Raw genomic sequence first — 18761 nt, forward strand, 5'->3', positions numbered from 1 at the left:
AAGTAGCAGCAGTGGACAGGAGACCGAATTCAGCAGCTTTCCATGGGGAGGATCACTGATATCACTGGATGTAGTGTAGGTAACTGCCCGGGGGTGCTCAAATATGGTTTGGGGAAGGGAGGGGGTTAAAGGACAACAGCAACAATTGCACAACTTGAACAAATATATAGTGGTTCGTGCACCAGCAAATTATCAATTAAGCTTTTGTATAAAAATACATGTATCCATTTAGACATTTAAAAAAAAACCTTCACATTATCGACATGATACACTAAAAACATTACGGTGCCTACAATTCTTCAACAGTGAGTTAGGATTGTGAAGATATTTGGAGAAATTGGTTTCACTCCATAAAATCAGTGCAGTGATATAAAAAAAGAACAGAGGGGAGAAAATGCCATTCTAATTCCTTCATATCGGTCACACGTTGGAGGCAGAGCAAGGCAGCGGCTCTAAATGGCCGGCAGGGTGCGCCTCTGCTGTGCAGTGAGCTCTGGGTGCCAGACGTCCACAATGAATATCAGCCGGTAGTCACGCGCATCCTGCCACACTTCGTGCTCAAACGAATCGTCGAAGATGAGTACCTTCCCTTCGTCCCAAGATCTGAAACATAACAACATGGATCTCATCACAAGCTCTTAATTGATGTGTCAGCCTTTTACTACAGGCTTACGGTATGTTATATCATTTTCTGTTCATTCACATTCAGGAGTGGGCGGGCCTACAGAGAACTGTGGAGATTTCCGGGTGGCTCTCTTTCGTGTGGGACCCTGGTTTTCTGCTCCTCTCGCCCTTTCTCCCACACACCCCAGCCTCTTCCTTTCATCTCTCCCCATTTGAAGTAAAGATTGTGTTATTAAAGTTTCAAGTATGTTACTCCTCGATCTTAACAAATGTTAGATGTCAGTTTTGGGACATATTCAACTACATTTTAATTCCTATATAGGAACAAACACTCTTTCAAATTCACTAGTTGGACCAAATGTTATAATTATTCTTCAAGGAGACCTCCCATAGAGGAGTTCGACTTGCTCACACTGTAATGTGGGGACACTCGTAACACGATTTCCAGGGCCACATTGTGTTTCCAGTCCACCCCTGTGCACATTAGCCAGGAGGATGTGGGTGAAGAGATATTAAAATATCGCAACATGCCTAACTATAACTGTGTACTGTGAAACGTGCCGCTTTGCAATACAAATAAAATGCTGGTTCCACCCACTTTTGGGTGCATTTTCTGAAGCTTCTACCATTATAAGAGCATGATTCCCGTTCATTGTAGTCGATGTAAGAAGTCCAACATGCAGCCGTGGTTCTCCAAAGCATTCCTCTCCTACTTGCATCATCCTTGTATGCAATGACTGTTCCCTCTTTGACCATACACTCAACATCCCCTTGAATATCCTTTTCTCTTCCCCCGGGCTAAGGTCTGGGTAGATGCAGGCCCAACAGGCTGCCTCAGGGACACGGCTAGGCGCTTTGAAACTATTACAACCGTGATGTGCCGCAGTACAGACACAGAGTAGCATAACATAACAAGTGGTATTACATAATCATAAGATCTCAGCACCTAAATGAAACACTAGCATATCAGAAGGCCTGGAATGTGGTGAATAATTAGTCATTTCCCCATAGGCCACTGCTTCCCTGGCTTTCAGATGTTTAATGTATAGTCGGGTGAGGAGAGACAAAGGGATGGACGAGGGAAGAGACTAGAGAGACCACCAGAAATCTCCTGAGAAGCAACAGGTGGCAGGTCTTTGAAGATACCCTCACAGGATCGCTGGCAAGGGAGCAGGGGGAGAGCTTGCGCGGGTGTGGGATCACAAATAGGTGAAGGAGGGAAAGCATTGCAGGGGGAAAGTGCTTGGTGGGGATGAAGCCTTGACGGGAGCGGAAGCAAGAGTGCAGAGCCGGCTGCTGTGACCCTCAGCCGGGTGACGGGAGAAGATATCCTCTGCTTCCCCAGGCCCGGAAACGTCAAGGCTTTACATCCTGAGCCAGTCCTACCCCAAGCGCAATTCATTGAGTGCTGCTTCCTCCAAGCAAGGACAGTGAGGAATCCCAGGCCACCGGAGTCCGGCAAGTGAATTGCAGACTGATCGCCAGCACACTGAACCCTTTCTCTTGACAGAAGTATGGGCCCCCTGGAACCCCACAACTGACTTTTACCCACTGGCTGAACATTGCAGTTTTGAAGTTCAGATGTATGGGAACCTCACAGAAATATAGCTTCAAAGTTGGCACCGACATTATATATATTTTTTCTTTATTTCTTTTTTTCTTTGTTTTCTCCTCCTCTCCCTTCTCCCCCTCCCTTACTTTAATCTATGCACTTACTCTTTCATAATTGTCGCTTGTTTTGTTCCTCTCTCACCTTTCTCCTCCCCCCTCCTTCACCTCTTGTTAGTCTCCGGCTCTACCAGAAATGTCGTCAGGCCTAGTATGGTAGTCGCCTGTCTGTTTCCCATTTCCTTCCTATCTGTGTTTTAGCTCCTGCACTATCTGAAATGTCATCAGGACGAGTATGATAGTTAATTTCACATTCTTGTTGTTCATAGCCTGTAAGAATGTCATTGTATTTGCCCTTGTTCCCTCCCTTGCCGTGAAGCGCTTTGAAACGCATTGTGTATGGGTGCTATATAAATAGACTATCATATCATATCAAGAGGTGATATCAGAAATGGGGAGACAGTAGCTATATAATTCCCAAACCACCTACAAATTGGTTCCAGAGTAAATCTACGTGGATCAGGCATGGGATTTTAAAATTGCTCCCAACTATAGCTTCAGTCGAATTTGTTTCATTTATATGTAATAGAACAAATTACTTCCCTTCAGTATTGTTCTTTTGAATTGATTCATTCTCTCTCCAACAAAATTGTTCGTCTCAGTGGTGTAGCCAGACTAAACCAGAGGAGATATATGCATCTTATTGGGGTGCTGTCTTTCGTGCAGCACCATAGGCCAGTCCGAAGATATAAACTATTATATACTTTTGACCGAAAATGTACAGGAGGCAATTCAACCAAATGCCCCCTTGAACCTTCACTATTGCAAAGCAAATCTTCCTCGTTAAGAAAGTGTTCCTTACTTCCCACATCAGTACACATTTCCAAGTGATAATCATTTTAGCAAGGACACTGTCCCCTTCTATTATATATAAGCCAAGACAAACCATACATCAAACCAAAGACACCCAGCCCTACAGATACATTTACTCCTGAAAAACAGACAAATACCCCCCTAAAAATGGGAAGTAAAAATGCTTCCAACGAAAAATGGGAAAGAAGGACACATACGATCCTGCCTCCTGCTTCCACCCACACAGTTGAATGGATAGGTTTGCGTCATTGTCACGTGATAGGGCTCTAATATTATTGCTGCCTGATCTGAAGAGCAACTTAAAGGTAAAAATGAATGTTTTGGTACACATGAATTAGGCGGTGGAAAGATATATGCTGGGTTTTATATTGTGCTAACCTTGCTATGAAGCATAAAGCAATATGGTTCAATAATATGGCTATGTTTGGATGGACAGACTATTATGGGCACAGTTGGAAGGGCATGGAAAGAGTTGATGCGCAGTGTTAGGGCAGGTAATGCAGGCCAGGGAGAGAAAGGCAGACCCGCTGTTGATTAATATGTTGGTGGCGCTCCATCTGGCCATGTGTTGAGGCTATAGTCCTGCGATTTCCACATGGTCTGATCGCCCTAACTGCACCACTGAATCCCTCCCTCGGTCGGCATCAGCGATTCCCTCACGTGACTTCTTCGGGATTCCAAGCACTTATCTCTCTAGGGTTGCACTATATGTTTACTCTCCTGAAACATGCAGCTCTGGACATGGGAATTACTCATACTGAAAGGCGACCACATAAAAGGCATCAGACTTCACTGGATACAGAATTTAATCTGGAGCTGTTGAAAATAGACCGTTGGTGAAACGTAGCCTCTTCCTCAAGCTAAAATAGCTTAGCTACACTATCATTTCTACAACTCTCTGCCCACTGTGGGTAGGGGCGGGGGCACACATATCCAGTCTCTCGGACACCACCCCTTTCAGTTCTGGACTTTTATTGAACCATAAAAACATTCTGGGCTTGTGGCTTGGTTAACTGCAATTAAGCAAACTAGACCTAGCACTGCCTCCCAGCAGGACAGGAAAAGGGGAGTGGCGGCGAGTGGCAGTCCTGCAGTATCCCTTGCCTGAAGAGTCTGCTTTCCCTGTCTTCATAGAAGGTGGAGCCAATTCTCAACTACTCTATAACTACCTCTACAGTCCGCGGAGCGGACGCGGAGTGGCAGTCCTGCAGTCATGGCAGGCGAGGCTGCGAGGACTGCCACCTCCCCAACCCCACCATTTACTGACGTGGAAGCAAAACGCTGGATGCGCAGTTCGCGGCCTCCCTCTATTTTAGAAGAACTGACAAACACTAAAAAAAATCAAGTCTACTGTTTTTCCACAGCTTGTAGCTCATATGGAAAAACAGGAAAAACTGATAAGCCAGCAACGACACTGCTGAACTATAAACAGCAACGGAGGAAAGCAGCCGTTCTTACGGCCCCCTCGGCGCTCTCGACGGAAGAAAAACAACGAGAAACGATGCTGGAACCAGAGCCAGTAGTTTCTGCAACATCAATCATAGAGGACTTACATCTTGAGGCCCGACTCACCGGGTACCTCGTGGACCCTGCGATCACGGTCCCTCTGGCGCCCTCACCTATTGGTCCCGGAGGAGATATTAGGTCCGTGCCGTCCAGGGGAGAGGATCCAGGCCCACGAGGATGTACGTTGCCATCGTCCAAGGCCTCAGCCTCCAATGCAGCCTCGATGACCAGCAAAAACCGAAGTCAACCGCACGAAGAAGGCCCAGTAATTGCTGAGTCCGGAGTGGTCGAACCCTGCAACCGCGTCACAGTTGTAGCCTTCATACACAGCGACGCGGCCGCTGAAAAAGAAGACCCCGCCCCGCGGGGGCGCGACCCACCGTCATCTGCCTCGGCACTGAGGACTCCCCCCGAGTCTCTCCACCAGGATGAGGAACTCGCTTGCAATGACCAGGAAAATCCAGATAAGTTGTGCACTACTTCAACGCCGGCCAGGTCAAAACAAAGTAAACGCCCTAGACACTCACCGGCAGCTCATAAAACAACAGAAAAGAAACACCTTAAAGGCGGTAAAAAATACAACAAAAAAAGAAGGCTGCTTTTAAATAAGGGCTTAGTCACAAAGATAACTAATAACAGCGGCCTAACAGCCTACTTGAAAAGGTCAGGTAAGGCAATGCAAAACACTGCCTCACAAAACCTGCTCACCAGATTTTTCAATCCAAAAACTTCTCAATATTCTCAATACTCTCATCGCACTCTAGAGCTTACGGACACTGAAATTTTGGGAGCACTAGAAGAAAACCCCCCACCGTCAAAATACAGGAAGACTGTGCAACTGACTCACCACCCACAAACATTGGCGACTTTAGCTACTGCTATTTTACACCAAAAGGAGAAGCAACTTTCCGACACCTCAGAGGCTACGCCACCACCGTTAAAACAGCAACCTCAGCCCCAGACGGAGAAGGGGAGAGAGCTCCAAACAAACCACCCCGTACAACCAAAAGCACCAACCGGGGAAATTTCCAACAAAAGCAATGACAAGGAGCACAACGTTGGCCTACCAATCAATACAAATGAACCAGTCAAGAACTCAACACCGATGACCACAAAAGAGTTTTAACAATTCCCAGATCAGAAGATCTTCAGCCCGATCCCCAAATCTCTTGGTCAGACTCTGGACCTCCTCCAGACCAGGAAAAGCATGATTCTATTCCGACGGTGGATTAGGCCCAACCTCTAACGCCAAATAGCGCCCTTACAGTGGACAAAGAACATTTTAGAAGCACTGGTTGTGAGACGGAAAGCCCAAAATCAATTTCTTCAGTACCAGCCAGGCCTTCTCACAGAAGACACTCTCTCGACCATCCCTCCACAAGACATTATCATAAATCTTACAAGACGGCCTCTACTGTTTTTTCGCCTCAAAGAAGTCCTAGCAACCAAGCCAAATCGCCTTCAAAAACTCGATCAGCGAAAGAAACAGACATTTTTTCCATCATGTCTGCAATTTCAATAGGCCTCACCCCATTCACCAAACTTTATGAATCCTTAAATGAGACTCTCAAAGACCACACTTCAATTCAAGCGATGATGTACACTAAACTCATTTTCCTGGAGGGCTATGTGATGGCCCACGAAGAGCGTCTGAAACAAGCAAAAGATCAAAACCTTTATTTTACTCCAGCACAACAGAAAGCGAGAAAGGAAAATCCAACACTTGCCGATTCACTGCATAATAAAACCATGAGAGAGGTGAGAGAATAAACCTCCACGTTCATAGATTTGACAGTGAAAACTACCATCAAAAACTGTCAAACCCAAACCGACACAAGCCAAACAAATTCTATAACAAAACCTAGAGGCCAAGATGAGAAAAAGGAAGTTGTGCTGGTAGTAGACGACACCTTCACCCCAGACACTGGATACCCCTTCCAGAGCCAAAGCACTGAACAAGCCTACAAGATCTTTACCAAAAAGAAAACGGATAAGGACCAAAGCAAAAGGAGCAATGTCCAACCTTCCAACCCCAAGAAACAACAGGAACCCTCAATTAAACCCAGAACTAAACCGAACATAGTCGACCCAGAATGTGCTAGAGTGGAGACTATTCCCTCGGCAACCCAGAGCACTCCCACCCCCCAGAACACAGCCACTTATTCTCCCAAAACGACTGAAGACTTCATGATCCAGGAATCGTTGATGAATATTAGCCTGCACTTAGAGGAATGCTATCCATCAGACACCATCGAGGAAATAGCTAAATCGCAAGGAAAAACGGAAATCCTAGTGGGCCATCATTCCAGCTTAGATGCCACCTTAGAAGAAGTGCGCCTAAACCAACTTGTACCCTTCCTCACATTAGAAGAACGTCGTAACAAAACAATTCAAAATTTAAAGAAGCTGGAACCGAAAGCAACAGAACTTCAGCCAACAATCCAACAAAAACTAACAACGAGCTCCTACAAGGTGAGGGACACTAGTTCAAGGTTTGACTCACAAAGATATCATGCTCAAAGCCATGAAGCCTCGAAAGAGGTGCAATCACAAGGAAAAAAGTCTAGCGAAGAAAGACCTGAACAAAGTAACCGAAAACAAAAAATCGAGGTTCTGCATTACAGATCCAAAACAGAAAAATACAAAAAGATCTCCAAAGCCCCTCAAGAACGACTGTGGGTCCTCAAACTGGAACAAATTCCAGGAAACCATGACGGCGTGATTTTGAATAGAAGCTCAGTACTAATACTATTCAATCATGTGCCCAAGCTGAGGATAATTAATACGAATGACCTAAAGATAGTTGATCCAAGCCACAGGAAAGGTAAGGCGCAAAGATATCTGCACATTTCTTCAACAACAATCAAAGACCTGCTAAGAAGAGAAGCAAAAAATCTACTAAAGATGGGATACAACCTCACAGAAACAACAAACAGCAGAGATCAGTCGCGTACTAAACCCCTCACCCCGAGGGAAAACGGAAAATCCCAAGGCGACTATTCAAAAACTAATTCAATTACCCAAACACGCCAAAGAAATGGGGAACGGTCGACGGCCAGAATAGAGCAGAGTGAGAACAGCGACACTAAAACCCACGCTTTACCCAGTACAAAGGGGCGAGTCAAATCTATCTCGAAGTACGATGCAACAGGACCAAAAACTAACCTGAATATTCGAATGTCCTCTACAAACACTCCATATATACTATGTCTACAAGAAACGTGGCTAACAAAACTACCGACTTTAGATGGCTACGAACTTGTCTTGGCGCCAGCTTTAAAAAGCACGAAAGGCCGGCCATCTTCTGGCCTTTTGACAGCCATCCGCATGGGGCATGGATTACAACTGGAAAAAGTCTTACGAGCCAACCAACACCTTCTAGTAGTTCTTCTAAAGTGGTCCCAACAAAGCAATCACGACAAGAAAGACCAAAACACATCTTTAGCTATTTTAAATATATACTGGAATCCAGCAAAAACAGAAGTGACTACTTTCCTTAGAGAAATGGAACTAGAAATAGACGAGATTCTGACAGTCCACCAAGTGACGCATATACTAATTTGCGGTGATCTAAATGCAGCATGTCCCCAACAAAAACCAAAAAAAGCCATAACCCCTGCCGTCTTAAGAGGCAGTCAGTGGCTCGACCTTATGAAGTCTAGACAGTTCCAGAATTTAGACACAGTCTTTCCAGACAAGTCACGTCCACCGACCTGGTCAAATGGGGTTTCCGAGTCATCAATTGACCACATATTCGTATCACGCCCTTTCTTGAACTTGATCTTAGACTTCAAGGTGAAACAAACAACGGCAAGTGATCACAACCCTCTAATTACAACGTGGCAAAGCTCCAACAAAGCAGTTGAATCGTTGAACTACCAGGTGGAACTAAATCCTCAGGGAAACAGATTACGCCTTACAGCGAAAGATATTATAGAACTATCCAATAAGTACAGTAAGGCCAAAACAAGTAACCTGGAGTTTGAGACCGATTGCGGCCCCTTGCTAATAACATATAGGAAGCCTGGTACTACGAGATCTCTCCCCCTAGAATCAAAGCATTCGTATGACATACAGCTAGTGGAAAAACGAAGAGAATACCGCAAAGCAATTAGAATCGCCGGAAAACTTGAAGTTAACCAAGCAAAAAGGGAGAAAAGGAAAGTGAAGTCCACTTACCGCTCCTGGCTAAAATCTCATCGCAGAACTCTATATCAACAAGACTCCGAAGCTATTTTGAGAGCCATCTGCACAAAAAATTCGAAAGATTTCTGGACATTAATAAACTCCAAATCATCTACCAGTAGTGCAAGCATTGAAAACGCTATTGGAGAAGCAACTTGGGACAAATACATAAAGAAAACATTTGGTCTACCTTGGGGCCAGAAACCCGCTACACTAGAGAGTCAAGAAGTACCCTGGGTAAAAATCAGCGATCAAGAAGACATTTTCGACCTAATCGTCAACCTGAAAAATTCAAGGGCTCCTGGCCCCGAAGGTATTACAAATATAGACCTGAAATCCAACCCAGAAGCTTGGTCCTCTTTTATCTGTCAAGTCTTCTCAAGATGTGCGGAATCACAATCAATTCCTGCTTCTTGGACCCATATACAAATATACAATTGTACCCATATACAAGAAGGGAGACATCAACGATCCAGTGAACTATCGCCCCATAGCGCTCCTTGATCCAATAGGAAAGCTACTTGGCGCTTTGCTACTGAAAAGATTCCAACAATGGGCCTTGAACGCCGCATGTAATGATCCATTTCAATCTGGATTTAAAAAGAACTTGGGAACTACAGCCAATATTCTTCTGATAAGTATACTGAAAATCAAAATGCTCGAAGGAGGGCCTAGGTTACATCTGGCCTTCATAGACTTTTCCCAAGCATTTGACAGAGTCGACAGGTCTGCGGTTTGGAGGAAACTGAAAACCTGGTCTTGCCCTGAGTCCATACTGAACCCCATTAAAGCACTATATATGAACACGACAGTCTGTGTTAAACTGAACTACCAAGGCCTGCTATCAAAACCAATAACAACCCAAAGAGGTGTCAAACAGGGATGCCCCTTGGCTCCCTCCCTCTTTTTGGCCTACCTCGGTGATTTTCAAATTTCAGAAGCCTCTGTGAGAGCCTTCCCACCCCGGGTGGGTCAACACACCATTAGCAGAATTTTCTACGCCGATAACCTTATACTGATCGATCAAACACTCATAGGTCTACAGCGTCAATTGGACAACCTGTACGAGTATACTACAGCAAATAACCTGGAAGTAAACAAAACCAAAACAAAAATACTTACCTTGGGAAAATCAACGAAGAAAACTGAAAAACTAAAGTGGTTTTTTCAATCAGAGGAGATCAAAAAAGTTCAAAACTTCAAGTACCTGGGTATTGTGCTGGACAACACCAAAAAAGAAACAGCCATGCAAGATCATCTGAGAACAAAAACCAGGAAACTTGCCTCACAAGGAAAAGCTATCGATCATAAACTGGGTCACTTTTCTACGATCCCTGCAATTGATTTTTACAAAACGAAGGTGGTTCCTGCTCTAACCTACGGTTCTGAAGCAATGATATTGCTCCCGCGTGAAATTTGGCCAAAACTTGAAGCCTATTACTGGCAAACTGTTCTCGGCCTTCCTACGTCTACGCCGGTAGCATCAATTCGAAGGGAACTGAGTCTTCTGTCCCTGCAAGGAACGTTGAACTGTAATTCACTAAGGCTTTACAGAAAAATCTTACTTCCTGAAAGTCCACTGCTATACAGACTGATCAAAATCGAATTAGCAGCCGAGTCTAACAAAATTCTACAATCCTGGAAGACTTACATCTCAAGACTGCTAAAAGAAATTGAATGTGACGAGAATGACTTGATCACAAATCCGGGAAAAATGTTGAAAAAAACTAAAGAGCTAGACTGGATTAAGACATTGGCAAAAGCTTCAGAAAACAAGCTAACTCAACACTTGCCACTGAATACAAAGAAACTGAATGAATTACAGGGATACATCAAACAATTTCCCAACAGAAAAGCAAGAAACTGTATTCTAAGAGTGAGATTGAATTTGTTGCCTACAAATGAAATTAGAGCCATTAGGGGTATGTCAACTCTATCACACTGCAGATTATGTCACAATACAAACGAAAAAGAGACAGTTTGACATCTCCTACTGGGCTGCCCAGAAACCAAACCAATTAGGACCGCCTACATGCGACACTTCTCATTGGACCCTTCTTTAGACAGTGAACTTTGTTGGTGGTCAAGAATGACTAGTGGCGATAGACCGACCTGGCTAACGGCTACCACGCAAATAGTTCACGAACTCATGGCAAAACTGGACACTTTGACCTCTGCAGAAATGACAGCAGAAAGTCAGGACTCGACGTTTGCACTCTCAACTTCGCGAAACCTAGAAGTAGCAGCTGCGAGTGAATAGAGATCATGATTAATCATATCTTCCACTCACTAATACCAGTTTGAAGAGGCCGTAGAAGGCTGAAAACCCTAGCAACTTTGCTTCTCATGTAAACAAAATCAACAAAAAGACATTTAACAGACATGGACAGTGACAAGCTCTTTGTAAAAATCAATGTTTTTATTTTGATTCATACAAATAAAAAAATAAATTAAAAAAAAAGAAAAGGGGTGCTCTGGTGTCATGGCGTTTTAGTTACCAATGCTGACTCGGCTACTTTGAGCTCTTAGGATATGATAAGTGAAGTTCGGACGAGTTCGCGTCTAGAAAGAAACACCCACTTGAAGTGCTGCTGCAGTGGCCACGGATGCAGAGTGTAAACAGGAGTCACGTGAGAGAGCGGGGCTGCACAAGCCGGCCGGGAGCTGGGGGTGCGGAAAGATTGGGAAATTGAAACAACCCAGTGTCATATACACATTTATTTGCGGCTACACCTGTCGGTGAGAATGTTAATTTTTCGGGAATGCAGAGAAATATTTATGCATTAAGCAAAACTGCATCTATGCCAAAGCGGCGTATAGACAGCCAGCCATAAATCTGCACTTTACCATTCTGGAATCAGGAGGGGGAATTACCAATTTGTACAGATTTTAATTTTGGTACATTTTAAATCTAGGATCCTAATGGGTACGGAGTTAGGCTAGTTACATGCTTAAACATATCGAATGCTGATTTCTAATTCAGGAATGAGGGAACACAGCATTGCAGGTGCAGGTGTGTTGTTCTGAAGGTGTATAGCGGTGAATCTAGGACATCCACACAGAATCCGGATTCTAGAATTATGTCGCACACACACCTTATTCTAACGGTGGCAGGAGAATTAGGTACACAATGCAGACATGGTGGAATCTCTTAGGTTCCAGCACAGGTGCTCGTGTTATGCTGATGATGGCCCTGTTTCATCAGCACTCCTACCTGCCATCAGCCCAGTGCACCCATGCACTCTACTGCAGGGGCGCCGAGTACAGGGGGGGGCCTGCGCGGCCTGCCCCCGGCAGAATGAAGTCGGGGCTGTGACCACCCCCGCCCCACCCCCCGGGCCGCAGAGAAGAGACGCAGTATGGATGGCCCTTTGTTCCATCCACACTGCGTCTCTCTCTGGAGACCCGGGTGAAGGCCGGGGAAAAACGATGTTTAGAAATTGTGGGACAGATGCAAAGCAAGAGGCTCTTGCTTTGCATCTGTCCCTCAATTTCTAAACATCTTTTTGTGTTAGGTATACTTCTACATCTGTGCACCGGGGTGCACACTGCACAGATGTAGAGGTACACCCAACTGAAAACGATTTTTAGAAATGGAGGCACAGATGCAAAACAAGTCCGTCCCTCAATTTCTAAAAATCGTTTTGGGTTGGGTGTATTTGTACATCTGTTCACCCCTCTGGTGAACAGATGTAGAGGTACACCCAACTCAGAAGGATTTTTAGAAATGGAGGTACAGATGCAAAGCGAGGGAGGGGACGGGGATAACGGCAGGGAGAGGGCAAATCAGACTGTTTGCATGTCTCTGAGTGTGCACGTGGTGAGGGTGAATGCTATGGGCGGGGAGCGGAGGCGTATGAGCCAGCACTTTCTAGTAGAGCTGCCATATTTGAAATGGGGCAATGCTGGTACTCCTCAGTTAGCTCACTATACTCTTGATGGGATAGTACTGCTGCACAGGGCTTCTATAATTGTTGAATCTTCTCAGCGATAATACTATGCTTTTGTTGAAGCAATGCTAGTTCATCTTAGTGGGGCTGCTATACTTTTGATGGGACAATATCAGCACCTCTCAGTTGAGCTGCTACACTCTTATTGACAAGGCCCCAGCACTTCTCAACAGATGTATTTCTTTTTATTTTAATTGGTTATTTATAATGCATGTACTACCCAGAGGTTTCTAAGCGCGGACTTAGGGGGCGAACCTGCGTTGGGCCGACTGACGGAGCAAACCTGTGTTGTGCAGACAGAGTGAGTGAACCTGTGTTGCGCGGACCGAGGGATCGAACCTGTGTTGCTCTGTGCCGCCTTGCTTCCAAGGTGAGCACGTTGTTCCTGAGCTATCCTTCCGATACTCTAAAGATCTGAAGTACATTTAATGATACAGAACCAGAACTATTGAGCAAGTCTGTCATCATCAGAATAACTCAACACTGTCGTGGTTATACAAGAGCTCATATATTTAAAGGGATGGAATTACTTAGAATGTAGCAGCATTTTAGTGCATGAAAGATTCACAGTGGAAGTAAAGTATGAAGGAACGAGTGTGTCTGAGATTCAAACTTGTGTTCTACCAGCAGAACACAGAGACCGGAGGCAAACACACTGAGCTATCTTTCATTGGGCCAATTGAGGTTCCTGTGTGTGCACATTGGGGAAGGAAAACGAGTGCAGAAATCGTTAACATTCAATAAGTCTACTCGTAAAAAAAGAAAGCGCATGGGAAGGACTTTGGATGAACTATGGATCATAACATGAGAACAGGCTTTGTGCAATGGAGAGCGTGGGGGAAGCCATCGTTTTTATGCGTTGAAACTAGGCTGTGTGGTAGTTCGGAATCAGAGGACTGACAAGGTGGCATTGTTGGTGAACTTTCTTTATTCTAGTGCACAAAAGAAACCTATGCTGTCCCTAAGTTTGTGATACTTGGGCCTTCCATAAAAGGGTGCTCGTAAGGATGTCCTTTACAAAATAAGAAAGTCCTCCCGTCCAGAATCCTACGCTTACCCGAGTTCTGTCCCTACTACTATAAAGAAACATTAATTTAGCAAAGGAACTGGCCCTGAGCCAAATGAATGGTGGTTGGCTTCTGACCCCCACCCTGGTGTGTCTTTCTTAATAAGGGCTCCCTGACCCCGTGCACAATCTACGCCACTAGACTGAATAGCTCTCCAACCTTTTCTTGTTTGTAATGTTCAATTGAGTCCAATTGAGTTCTCTTGTTGTACTCATTGGGGGCATCTGGTCCGCGTCTCCCACTCTGACTGTTCTCCTCGTATTCTTTCCCAAGAACAATCTTGGCGTTCTCTCTTGCTAAGTAGTTCATGGACTTTGCACCCACCATGGGTTTTGGTTCTTTTCATCACGCCTTGGGGGTCTGGTTTCTGTCACCCCACCTTGGGGTCCGGTTTCTTTTAGCCTGGCCTGTGGTCTTGATTCTCTCACCCTGCTTTGGGATTTGGTTATTCTTACCCCGCCTTGTGGTTTGGTTTCTCTCACCACACCCTGGGGTCTGGTTTCTCGCACCCCGCCTTGGGATTGGGTTTCTCTCACCCTGCCTTGGGGTCTCTGCTCTCACACCCCGCCTTAGACTTTCGTGTTTCTCACCCACATTGGGGTTGGGTTTCTCTCACCCTGCCTTGGGATCGCCGAATTCTCACCCCGCTTCCGGGTTGGGTTTCTCTCACCGCCTTGGGTTCCTCTCACCCTGCCTTGGGATCGCCAAATTCTCACCGCGCTTCCGGGTTGGGTTTCTCTCACCGCCTTGGGTTCCTCTCACCCTGCCTTGGGATCGCCAAATTCTCACCGCGCTTCCGGGTTGGGTTTCTCTCACCGCCTTGGGTTCCTCTCACCCTGCCTTGGAGTCTCTGGTTTCTCACGCTGTCTTGGGGTTTCGGGTCTCTATCCCGTAGCCACCACATACCTCTGTTCCCTGGGCAGTTCTCCTCTAGAGAGTAGGGGAGTTCAGCCAACATGGCACCAGCTCTTCTGTTCCTTACTGGTGTTGGGCAGAGCTTCCCTGCTCTCCCGGCAGGCTTTCTGTAGGACCTTGTGCTGGGTGTCTCGGTATTCGTGTTGTCTGCTTCTCAGGCGGTGGGTGCTCCACATTTCTCCTTTGGGCCGGGCACTTCCAGCACTTGGTATGGCAGGGCTGTGAGCGTTCTACAGGCTCGACCACGGTCTGGTTCACCACCCCTGCCATATACTCTTTCTTTTCCTGCCACAACTCTCAGGTCCCCGCGCTTCTCTGGCTCTGCAGGTTTCTCTTCTTTACGTCTCCAATGCTTGCCTTTTTATCGTGCCCTCTGTTATGGGGTGGGCCATTCCAGATGAGTACTGGGCACACATAGGGTCGGAAACCACACCAGCCATTCTTACAGGAAGTTTTAAGTCATCATGCAATTTAAGTCCCATGTAGCCAACAAAATAGGGACTGTTACTAATATCCCTTTCAGAGGAATCTCCTGTCCCCTAAGGGGGGGCTCGGCCCCAGTGGGAACCCACTTGCACATACCCCGTAAGGCATATTAAGCTAAGTGGGCTCAGCTCCCTAGTCCCGAAGGGAGTGGCTCCACTTGGCGAGAGGAGACTTATTCCATGTACACCTAATCTACGGGGGGCTAGGCTGAAACTGGTCAGCATAAATCCTTCACCTTGTCATTTACTCTCACCTCTCAGGTCTTCAATGGGGACCTGACTTCTGTGTGACTGAGTGCTGACGTCATGGTCAGTGGAATGTTGGATAAATGATGCGCGCATGCCGGAGTGATTGTTCCGAGCGCTGTACATAGAACATATTTACATACATTTGTCATTCCAACCTAAGTTGGTACTCATTTATCTACCTCAGAAGGATGAAAGGCTGAGTTGGCCTTGCCGGGACTCAAACCTGGGACCTACAGATCACTCAGAGATTGCAGCAGAGAGTGCCCAACCCGCTGAGCTATCTTAACGGCTATTTTACCAGCCATGAGTGGCCAAAGAACAAAGGATTTACCTCTCTGTAATGTTCTTTCTGATGGACGTTCCTCCCACTGAAGCCTCATCTATGATATCCCTATTCCCACCGGGAGGTGGAGGGGGGGCAGCACGGCTCCACGTCGGCTGACACCACTACGCGCCCCCATTCCGGATATGATCTCAAGGCCAGCATATATAGCAATGCCGCGAACCGTGACTTCAGTTCCACCCTTTCTCCATAGCACTTTGAAGCTGAGGGACTGTAGACCGATGGTGTACTAGCTTCCTGCAAGAGGGACAGGTAGTGAGGGTGATGAGGGATCAGTGGGAGGAACGTTCATCAGAGAGAACACTACCGAGAGGATCTTTGTTCCTCTATTAGACTCCTTTCGGTGGAGATCCGAGGATGACATTTAGCGGCCGTAGTCTGCGCACGTTTTTAAGCCAGAGGCCTTGGAGAGAGCAGGAATAGCGTACTTCAAAAAGTAAGAAAAACTCAACAAGCATGTTTCGATCAGCGAACAGTGTGTGGAAAAAAGGAACTGAGGTCATGGGCTGCAATGTCAATACATACACTGGCCCAAACGTCATATCAGGTGCGTAGAGGCGTCGGACGGACTTTGCATGCCATCTTTTATAAACAAAGATGGTTTGCAAAGTACTCAAACCATAGTAAGACACACACGAATATATAAATGGTATATATTTGTGTGCATAGCTTACTATGGATTCTGTAATTTTCAAGCCATCCTGAAGTACACAAACCATAGCAGGACATGCAAACAAATATATAAATGCAAGCATTTATATATTTGTGTGCGTACCTTACTATTCTTTGTGTACTTTTCAAACCATTTTTTTAAAACATAGAACTATGTAATATATTTCTATGTTTATAAAAGATGGCTTGAAAAGTAAACAATTCAATCCATCTTTTATAAAGCTGGACGGTCTGAGGCGTCTTTGTCCGTCGGCAAAGCTTCATAAAAGATGGCCTGAAATGTGTACTTTTCAAGCCATCTTTTACAAACATAGAAATATAGCACGGAGTTCCCAGGTTCGCCGAGGGTCAAAGACCTGGGGAAGCAAAAGGACAGTAACTATCTCTTGTGACCCCTTGCGTGAGGGGTCACAAGAGAAAGTTGCAGTGACTAACAGAAGTGCCAGCCAGCCACAGCGTTGCTCAAACTGTGGCTTGCTGGCCCTTCTGTCTGCTTGCCTGACTTGAAAACGGCGGGCGCAATGGGGGTGCTGTTACGCATGACAAAGATGGCCACATGAAAGTGGAGCCCTGCTGACCGGCATTGATACACGCATAAAATCCTTGTTTTAGGGTGCGATATATATATGGTATGCAGTCTGCCTACACTATGGTACATCCACGCAACTGCTCCGTCCGAGTCGGGACATTGTTGGCCGCATAGAGAGCTCTCTGAGTCCTCGCAGCCCTGAAGGCACGCGGACGCCTGCACGCCCCGCCTCCCCCACAGCGTGCCCCTGTCAGAACTGGTGAACCCTACACCGAGGCTGCTATGAAGTCCCTGGCCACTGCACTGCCACTGAGGTACAGAAACTGCTCTTCTGAACACCCGCGAAGAACTGCTCATATCCCTGGACTCCACTCCCTGGACTCCAACTCCCCAGCTGTCCTCATTCTACTTGATCTCTCTTCTGCCTTTGACACTGTCAACCATTCCATACTCACACAAAGGCAACTGTCCTCATTTTACTTGATTTCTCTTCTGCCTTTGACACTCTCAACCATTCCATCCTCATCGAAAGCCTCCACGATACTCTTGATATCTCGAAATAGGACTGGAATGGTTGACTTCGTTCCTAACTGACTGCTCTTCCCATGTCATCCTGGGCACCTTCTCCTCTCCAAATTCCTTCTCCACATGTGGTGTCCCGCAGGGATCTATCCTCTCTCCCTGGCTCTTTAACAACTTTGCCCAGCTGGCACACCTCATCTCCTCCTTCTCCCCCAACTTCCGTTGTTATGGAGACGACACTCAACTCTTTTTCAGACTTCCTGCTGACTCACTCCCACCATCCTTCATCCCTGACTGCCTGCCTGCCATGCAAGTTTGGTGCTATTACAATGATCTCTCCTCAATGCCAGCAAAACGGAGATCCTTCCAATTGGGATCCCTGCTCCCTCCTTCTTCCCTTCTCTCTGGCCTCCCACCTTGTGGTCTCCCCCTGCTCCTTCTTCTGAAGCCAGAAACCTTGGAGTCATCTTTGACTCCTCTTTATCTTTCCTCCCTCGCACGCAGGAGATTGCCAAGAAGTCCCACTTCCAACTCTTCCTTCTCAAAGGAATTCTCCCATTTCTCACTTTCCCCCAGAAGCTCAATGTTTCCTGAGCCCTAGTTCTGTCTAGGCTTGACTACTGCAAGAGCCTCCTTCCCAATCTACCTTCTTCCACTCTGCGACCCCTTCCGCTAATCCAGAATAGAGCAGCAAGGCTTATCCTTGGCCTTAAACCCAGGGACTGCATCTTTCCTGCCCTAACAAAACTCCACTGGCTCCCGTTTGCTGCACGGATCAAATTCAAATCCCTCTGCATCATTCACAAGGCTGTGTGGTGCCTGGGACCACACTATCTGCAACTCTCTCTTACCAAATACTCTCCTTCTAGACCTCTATGCTCCTCTGACACCAACTCTCTGTGTGTAAAGCATTTAGCTAAACAGAGAGCAGCAGGCCGCTCACTTTCCTCAGCTGGATACCTCCTCTAAAACAGCCTCCCCCTCCCTCTGCGTCTTGAGCAGGACCTTCTGATGTTCAGAAAGCACCTCAAAACTCTCCCTTTTCCTCCTCCTACCCTTATTCCTTCCTCTGCTAATCCCACAATTGCTGTGATTGGTGTCTTAGATCCTTATGCATCCTCTGGGCCTTGGACCATTCACACCCAATCTCCCTAGCATCTGTCTTCCTCGGTACACCCTCCGCACTGGAGATTCGAACACCTCCTGGCCACATAGCACTTACAATACCTTGCA

At 46.2% G+C, this 18761-nt stretch overlaps 1 protein-coding gene across 8 annotated transcripts in view; it reads right to left on the reverse strand.

The window, feature by feature from the left end:
* Positions 1-317: 317 nt before the first annotated feature.
* The window catches only part of ASPH (aspartate beta-hydroxylase), a 1438894-nt gene continuing 1420450 nt past the window's right edge, over positions 318-18761 (reverse strand). For all 8 annotated transcript variants that reach the window (XM_069621106.1, XM_069621103.1, XM_069621107.1 and 5 more), the window contains one exon: positions 318-603. In XM_069621106.1, coding sequence (XP_069477207.1) covers positions 453-603 — 151 coding nt within the window. In that variant the 3' untranslated portion in view covers positions 318-452. The remainder of the gene's footprint in view (positions 604-18761) is intronic.

Source organism: Ambystoma mexicanum, chromosome 5q, assembly GCF_040938575.1.
Source record: "Ambystoma mexicanum isolate Mex_15411 chromosome 5q, UKY_AmexF1_1, whole genome shotgun sequence".
NCBI lineage: Eukaryota > Metazoa > Chordata > Amphibia > Caudata > Ambystomatidae > Ambystoma > Ambystoma mexicanum.